Consider the following 8,551-nt stretch of genomic DNA (forward strand, 5'->3'; position numbering starts at 1 on the left):
CCATTGGCTCTCCTTGGTCTAACCTATTTGTTATCTCTTCAAAGAACTCTAACAGGTTTGTCAGGCATGACCTCCCCTTACTAAATCCATGCTGACTTGTCCTAATCCGACCCTGCACTTCCAAGAATTTAGAAATCTCATCCTTAACAATGGATTCTAGAATCTTGCCAACAACCGAGGTTAGGCTAATTGGCCTATAATTTTCCACCTTTTTCCTTGTTCCCTTCTTGAACAGGGGGGTTACAACAGCGATTTTCCAATCCTCTGGGACTTTCCCTGACTCCAGTGACTTTTGAAAGATCATAACTAACGCCTCCACTATTTCTTCAGCTATCTCCTTTAGAACTCTAGGATGTAGCCCATCTGGGCCTGGAGATTTATCAATTTTTAGACCTCTTAGTTTCTCTAGCACTTTCTCCTTTGTGATGGCTACCATATTCAACTCTGCCCCCTGACTCTCCGGAATTGTTGGGATATTACTCATGTCTTCTACTTTTCCTTAGAGCATCTATGCAATTCCGCTCAACTACTCCACGTGGTAACAAGCTCCATATTCTGAGCTAAGAACTTCTCCTGGCTTCCTTCCGGGATTTATTAGTGATTGCCGTGGCCGGGATTCCCTGTTGCGAGTCCGCCCCTCCACCGCTGCGAGTGAGGATGGAGAATTTGGCGCGCCGTTCACTGAGGGCAGGATTCACTATCTGTGGGCCTTGGTTTCGGTCTCCCCAACAAATAGAAAGGCTTTCCCTCTCGAACACCTTAAGACGTTGAAGACCTGCATGATAACCCCTCAGTCTTCAGAGCTCCGGCCTCTATAACCTTTCCTGATGGCTTCGTCGAAATTTGTCTTGCTCCAGTTTTAAACCTATTCGTGCCTCACTTGTTTACAATATTTCCCGAGTTTTATGCCATCTACAAAGTTGAATTGAAAACCTGTGGCCGGGATTTCCCGATCCGGGTTCATCCCGCTACCGCTGCCAGCGAGGACGGGGAATGGGACGCCTGGCCAAATCTCCGTTCACCGCAGCGGGAATGGAAAATCCCATTGGCGTGAACAAATGCAGAATCCCGCCCGTTACGTCCAAGTCCATGGCTGCAATTCTCCCAAAAGATTTCTAAGCGGGGTGAATGGCAGGAAAGGCGGTGTGATTGAAGCCCGCTGGGTTGGTGCAATCCAGATCACAATCCGCTCACACCTCGGCGGGGTTTTTTGAGGTTGGGGTGATTTGCGCGGTGAATGAGGTTTGCGGGATCTAAAGACGTCGGCAAGCCCGACTTCTCGGAGATCGAGGGCATCCTGATTTTAAGACAAATGTACAGAACCGTCCCCCTCTGCCCGCAATCGCCAGCAAAGAAGCCCCCCTCCCCGTAATCTCCGTCTCAGGCCCTGCCCCCAAACCCCGCTATGGGGTCGCCAAAGGCCCCAACCCCACATTTTCAGAACCCCCCCTTCAGATCCCCCCTCAGTCCCCCCTTCAGACCCCCCTCAGTCCCCCCCTCAGTCCCCCCTTCAGTCCCCCCCTTCAGATCCCCCCTCAGTCCCCCCTTCAGATCTCCCCTCAGTCCCCCCTTCAGACCCCCCTCAGTCCCCCCTTCAGACCCCCCCTCAGTCCCCCCTCAGTCCCCCCTCAGTCCCCCCTTCAGATCCCCCCTCAGTCCCCCCTTCAGACCCCCATCAGTCCCCCCTTCAGATCCCCCCTCAGACCCCCCCTTCTGACCCCCCTTCAGACCCCCCTTCAGTCCCCCCTTCAGACCCCCCCTCAGTCCCCCCTTCAGTCCCCCCTCAGTCCCCCCTTCAGATCCCCCCTTCGGATCCCCCCTCAGTCCCCCCTTCAGACCCCCCCTCAGTCCCCCCTTCAGTCCCCCCTTCAGATCCCCCCTCAGACCCCCCTCAGTCCCCCCCTCAGTCCTCCCCTCAGTCCCCCCCTCAGTCCCCCCTTCAGACCCCCATCAGTCCACCCTTCAGATCCCCCCTTCAGATCCCCCCTCAGTCCCCCCTTCAGATCCCCCCTCAGTCCCCCCTTCAGACCCCCATCAGTCCCCCCTTCAGATCCCCCCTCAGACCCCCCTTCAGACCCCCATCAGTCCCCCCTTCTGACCCCCCTTCAGACCCCCCTTCAGTCCCCCCTTCAGACCACCCCTCAGTCCCCCCCTCAGTCCCCCCTTCAGATCCCCCCTTCGGATCCCCCCTCAGTCCCCCCTTCAGACCCCCCCTCAGTCCCCCCTTCAGTCCCCCCTTCAGATCCCCCCTCAGACCCCCCTCAGTCCCCCCCTCAGTCCTCCCCTCAGTTCCCCCCCTCAGTCCCCCCTTCAGACCCCCATCAGTCCACCCTTCAGATCCCCCCTTCAGATCCCCCCTCAGTCTCCCCTTCAGACCCCCATCAGTCCCCCCTTCAGTCCCCGCTTCAGACCCCCCCTCAGTCCCCCCCTCAGTCCCCCCTTCAGTCCCCCCTCAGTCCCCCCTTCAGATCCCCCCTCAGTCCCCCCTTCAGACCCCCCCTCAGTCCCCCCTTCAGTTCCCCATTCAGATCCCCCCTCAGTCCCCCCCCTCAGTCCTCCCCTCAGTCCCCCCTTCAGACCCCCCCCTTCAGATCCCCCCTTCAGATCCCCCCTCAGTCCCCCCTTCAGACCCCCCTTCAGACCCCCATCAGTCCCCCCTTCAGATCCCCCCTTCAGATCCCCCCTCAGTCCCCCCTTCAGACCCCCCTCAGTCCCCCCTTCAGACCCCCCCTTCAGACCCCCCCTCAGTCCCCCCTTCAAACCCCCCCTCAGTCCCCCCTTCAGACCCCCCCTTCAGATTCCCCCTTCAGAACCCCCCTCAGTCCCCCCTTCAGACTCCCCCCTCATCCCCCCTTCAGTCCCCCTTCAGACCCCTCCTTCAGACCCCCCTCAGTCCCCCCTTCAGACCCCCATCAGTCCCCCCTTCAGATCCCCCCTCAGTCCCCCCCTCAGTCCCCCCTTCAGGACCCCCCCTCAGTCCTCCCTTCAGACCCCCCTCAGTCACCCCTTCAGACCCCCCCTCAGTCCCCCCTTCAGTCCCCCCCTCAGTCCCCCCTTCAGACCCCCCCTCTTCAGGCCCCGCCCTTTGGCACTGCCAGGGAGCAGTGCTAGGGAGCCGGTCCCCCTGACCACCTGGGGGTGCAAAAGTGAGGATGGGAGGATTGAAGGGGCCGGTGAATTCAGTTTAAAGCTAAATCTGAGTTATGTTAATGAGGATTTAAATATGCTAACCTGGTCCCCATCCTCGCTGGGCGTAAACCAGACTCCGTCACCGGCCAGGGGTGGAGAGAATCTCAAAATGAGTTTCCCCTGGTGCAACTCACCTTACGGCCCTCTCCCGAGAGTGTCTGGGAATAACGTGATTTGCGCCTGGGGGAGCAGTGCCGAAGAATCGTCCATTTATATTAAAACAAAGCAGATGTCCAAATTCTGAGCCCTGGGGAACACCTTAACAATGTCCCACGGGCTTCAGGTTAGCCAGCAAGACAATTAGGTTGTACGTTCTCAAAGATATTTAGAAAGTCCACATAATAATAATCTTTATTGTCACAAGTAGGCTTACATTAACACAGAATGAAGTTACTGTGAAAATCCCCTCGTCGCCACATTCCGGCGCCTGTTCGGGGACACGGAGGGAGAATTCAGAATGTCCAATTCACCTAACAAGCACGTCTTTCGGGACTTGTGGGAGGAAACCGGAGCACTCGGAGGAAACCCACGCAGACACGGGGAGAACGCGCAGACTCCGCACAGACAGTGACCCAGCGGGGAATCGAACCCGGGACCTTGGCGCCGTTGAACCACAGTGCTAACCAATGGGCTACTGTGCTGCCTGTACACACATCTACCACATGACCTCAATCATCACTCTAAAACTCTAATCGAGTCGGTCGAACATAATTTCCCTTGAACAAACCGATGCTTACTCTCGTTTATTAGCCCGCACAAGGTTCTGAGTTCAAGTCCCACTCCAGAACTAACAATCCAGCGCAGTACTGAGGGAGCACTGCACTGCCAGAGCAGCAGTCTTTCAGATGTGATGTGAAGCCAAGGCCTTACCTGCCTGCTCTGGTGGCTGTGAAAGATCCCACGGCACTATTTTGACAAAGAGCAGAGGAACTCGCCTTGCTGTCTGACCCAGGATGTTTCCCTCAGCAAACACAGAGAAACACATCACATCGTGATTGTCATAGTGCTGCCTCTGGGAGTTTGCTGTGCGCAAATTGGCTGCTGTGTTCCCTACTTACAACAGTGATTACACGTCAGAAGTATTTAGTTGGCTGCGAAGTGCTTTGAGATGTCCAGTGAAAGGTGCTACATAAATGCAACTCTCACCTCCTGGCACTATGTCCATATCAACAGAGGATTGGAAAATTGCAGACAGCCGTTGCAGTTTTCTTTATTTTCCTTGGTAACCCATCCCATATCGTTTTGATACTGTCCTTAACAGGCGACTTATCTGCTTTGAGCACGGTGCATCCTTTAAGTCTCTCCTTTGTTTCTATTTTTATCTTGTCCTTTACTGCGACTGGCACCCTCTTCCCTGGCAGAGACAGAGCCCTGGCCATGTCTTCCACCCCCACAGAATTTAATTTAAGTCTCGAATTAGCCGCATCCTTCCACTGACTGCCTTTCAATATTTATACGTTTGTTAAAGACGTTTGGGATCGCTTTATATGTCGGCTGCTGATCCATATTTGGGAGACAATGGGCTGGATTCTCTGTAATGAGCGATCGGGCGGAGGATCAACTCCGACGTCCGAATCGGGGCCGACGCCGGTTTGATGACGGTCAGCCACGCTCCGCCCCCCTCAGAAATGGCGTCATCGGGTTGCGCGCAGTTGCAACAGCGTTGGCGCATCATCAGCAGGCCCTCCCCCGATGGGCCGGGTTCCTGACGGGCTGGGACACGTGTGGTCTCAGCGGTCGGGAACACGGCTGGGATACCGCCTGCCGGCCCGGGGGGGGGGGGGGGCCTTCTGCGAGGGCTGGGAGGACTGGCGGGGGAAGGCCAGGGGGTACCTGTGGAGTCGCGGATGGCGGGTCGGGACAGCGCACGACTGACGGCCAGGGACCCGGCCATTGTCCGGCCGTTTCCGCCGCATTTGTTGGCCGTAAACCTCCCGCGGTCTCTCCGTTCGAGCCGGAACTGAGCCGCTGAAACGGAGAATCCAGCCCTCTGTTCCCCCGCCGGAGATGGATCGCACACGTGGGAGCGCAAATCACCCGGCAATTCAGTGTCACTCGCTGATGCACGATCAATTACTATTAAAGACAAGGTTGTAACATAACTGAAGGCTTTAATAGACTAGAACTGTTCCCCAGCAGCTTCGGTACAGAATGAGGGCTGCTGGGGCTGCACCGGTTCTTATACCCCGCCTGTCAGGGTGGAGCTACATACCAAACAGCCAATGGTAAACTCCTAGATTTAACCAATGGTCTTCAGCCTCTCGGGTACTGCAATACCTGATAATACCACACTCGCCATGCAAATTTCTACATGCCGAGCGAGACGAGGGATTCCCACGGGAATCCTGCTACTGGGCTGCCATTTTGAGTGGGCGGGCTGATTGCGAAGCCCCTCCCTCCGTACTGCAAATCAGATCTCCACCCCCGGATATTTTGGGTTCCCCCCTTCCCCCAAGTATGGGAGTGATCAGACCCCCCCCCCTAACCCCCAGGGGCCCCAAAATAGGGAGATCCACCCCAGGAGCCCCCTAAAGAGGGAGGACCCCCTCAAGGAGCCCCTAACTAAAGGAACCCCCCCCAACAGGGACCCCTAACTAGATAGATTCCCCACAGAGACCCCCTAACTAGGGAGACCCGCCCCCCGGAACCCCCTTAAAAGAGACACCCTTCCCAGGAACCTCCTTAATAGGAAGAACCCTGCCCGGACCCTTTAATGGGGAGACGCCCCGCAGAGACACCCTAACTACGGGACCCCTTAAATAGAGGGAGGCCCCCCAGAAATATCCCTTTCTGGAGGGATGGGCAGAGTGTGCATTTTGCAGGGGGGGGGGGGGGTGGGGGGGGGGGCTTGTCCCTCGGATGGACTTTGGGGCCAATCCCCCTGAAGAGGTTATTCCCCTTGGCCCACCACGAGGCCCCACCACGTCAGGCTCAGGTTTGGTAAAAGCCTGTTGTAAATCCCGCCCACGTGATTCGCAGTCCGGAGGACCGGAGAATAACGCGGGGCTGGAGAATACGGTGCCTGGCCCGCTGAGTGGCTGCGAATGCGTCATTAAGACCCATTTGAATTAATTAGCAGGTGTGAACCTCGATCCCTACGCCAGCAGGGCGGGGGGGGGCAGGGCACAGCGGTCCGCTTCAGCGGCCGGCACGAACCCCGATTTCGGCGGACGCCCCGATCGTGGTTCACGGCCCCGGGGCCTGAGCGGCGGAGAATTGAGCCCTGCCCTCTACTTTCTTTCTCAGTTCTCCTTTCCGCATCCAGCTCCGCTGTCTTGAGTCTGCAGAAGGTCGTGTGGGCTCGGAACGTTGGCCGGAATTCTCCGGCCGTTGGGGTTCTCGATTCCCGCCGGCAGCGCAGCCACCCACACCCCCCCCCCCCCCCCCCCCCCCCCCCCCCCCCCGAGGGTCCCCCGGCGGCGTGGAGTGACTTCACTGGGAAAAGCCCGCTGATGAGCAGCGGGTAACGCGCGGCTGGGGGAAGCGGAGAATCCGGCCCATTAACCCCGTTTCTCTCTCCTCAGATGCTGCCAGACCTGCTGAGTATTCCATCATTTTCTGTTCTTGGGTCTCTATTGTCTTAAGACTGCGATGCTGGCCACAATTCCTCTTTAATTTTAGCCCTATGGGCATTGCATGAGGTCCCTGCCTAGTCTGGGAGCGCTGCTCTAACACTTCTTCAACACTTTTCCTCGTGCGTGGAATGTCACTCACCTCATCCGTGATCTGGTCAGCGCATCGCTGCATCTCGTCCTGCTCCGACTTCGGTTCCATGCTGTTTTCCACATTGTTCTCCATGGTGTCGGTCGTCAGTTAGCCCCAATCACGGGGAAGGCGGTGCAGTCGGGCGGGTGCAACGGCACGCTGACCTTTGAGGGAAGATTGACAGAATCAAACTGGGCAACTTTCTGAGACATTTATCATGCGTTGGACAACGCGTCAGATTAATCACAGCGACGGGAGGCTCCGAGCAGAACGGTTACATTTCAACGTTGCAAAGTTTTGTCTTCCCTGGCGACCTATCAGGTTCAAAGAAAAAAACCGAGGCAAGCGGCCCAGAAGGTTCGTTTCTTCTGGTCACAACGGCAAGAAAGACTTACATTTCTATAGCGCCTTTCACAACCTCAAGGTGTTCCCAAAGAGCTTTTCAGCCAATTACGTACCTTTGAAATGTAGCCACTGTTGTAATAAGGTGATGCACACTGGCTAGCACCGCTGCCTCACAGCGCCAGGGACCCGGGTTCGATTCCAACCTCGGGTCACTGTCTGTGAGGAGTCTGCACGTTCTCCCCGTGCCTGCGTGGGTTTCCTCCCGCAGTCTAAAGATATGCAAGTTAAGTGAATTGGCCATGATTGTTGCAGGACAGGATGGGGGGAATGGGCCTATGTGCAGTGCTCTTTAGGAGGGTCGGTGCAGACTCAATGGGCCGAATGGCCTCCTTATGCAACGTGGGGGTTCTATGGATTATTTTTAGTTGAGGGATAAATATTAGCCAGAGGGGGCCGGTTCAGCTCAGTGGGCTGGGCAGCTGATTCGTGATGTGTGCAACTCCAACAGCGGAGGTTCAATGCCCGTACCGGCTGAGGTTATTCGGGAAGGCCCCGCCTTCTCAACCTTGACCCTCGCATGAGGTGTGGTGACCCTCAGGTTGAATCACCGCCAGTCAGCTCTCCCCCCCCCCCTCAAAGGGGGAAGCGGCCTGGGACCCCCTGGGACATTCACTTCATTAGCCAGGACGCCAAGGTGAACTGTCCCGCTCGTCTTCGAAATAATGCCACGTGATCCTTCCCACCACCCCTCAGAGGGCATGACTGCTCCCAGTTTAACAGTGCAAGTAGTCAGTGCTGTTCACTAATTTCACTAATCTCCGGTCTGGGAACGCTTGGCCTTACACACCTGCCCTCCAGTCTCCGCCATGCCTCAGTTAGTTGGCTGTCAGCTGGCTCTGGGTTCAAGCTACACTCCAGAGCCTGGATCACCTGACCCAGGCTGACACTCCAGCACGCTATCCACCACCAGAGCTACCCAACTTGGGGAAGACATTAAGCTACAACCCTGCCCGCCTTTACAAGAGAAAAAAATCTTATTGCGCTACTGCAAGAGCAGTGGGGTGGGGCTCCCTGGAGACCCGGTCAATATTTATCTCCCAGCCAACTGATAAAGATGGCGTCTTGCTGTGTACACATTTGCTGCTGTGTTCCCTGTGTAACCAGCAGCAAAGCGGTTTGCGGGGGGGGGGCGCTGTGTAAGGCGCTATACCAATGCAAGTGCTTTTGTTCTTTCTGTCCCATTGCCCTGCAGGTAAACATGACCTTGGCCGTGACAGCAGCTTCCCTCTCTTGCCCTCGGCTGGGATCTGTT

General features: G+C 56.6%; 1 protein-coding gene across 1 annotated transcript in view; it reads right to left on the bottom strand.

The window, feature by feature from the left end:
* The window catches only part of LOC140402481 (synaptosomal-associated protein 25), a 209,997-nt gene extending 202,939 nt beyond the window's left edge, over positions 1–7,058 (bottom strand). The window contains exon 1 of the mRNA XM_072490305.1: positions 6,904–7,058. Coding sequence (XP_072346406.1) covers positions 6,904–6,987 — 84 coding nt within the window. The 5' untranslated portion in view covers positions 6,988–7,058. The remainder of the gene's footprint in view (positions 1–6,903) is intronic.
* Positions 7,059–8,551: the final 1,493 nt, after the last annotated feature.

The sequence above is a fragment of the Scyliorhinus torazame genome, chromosome 25, assembly GCF_047496885.1.
Source record: "Scyliorhinus torazame isolate Kashiwa2021f chromosome 25, sScyTor2.1, whole genome shotgun sequence".
NCBI lineage: Eukaryota > Metazoa > Chordata > Chondrichthyes > Carcharhiniformes > Scyliorhinidae > Scyliorhinus > Scyliorhinus torazame.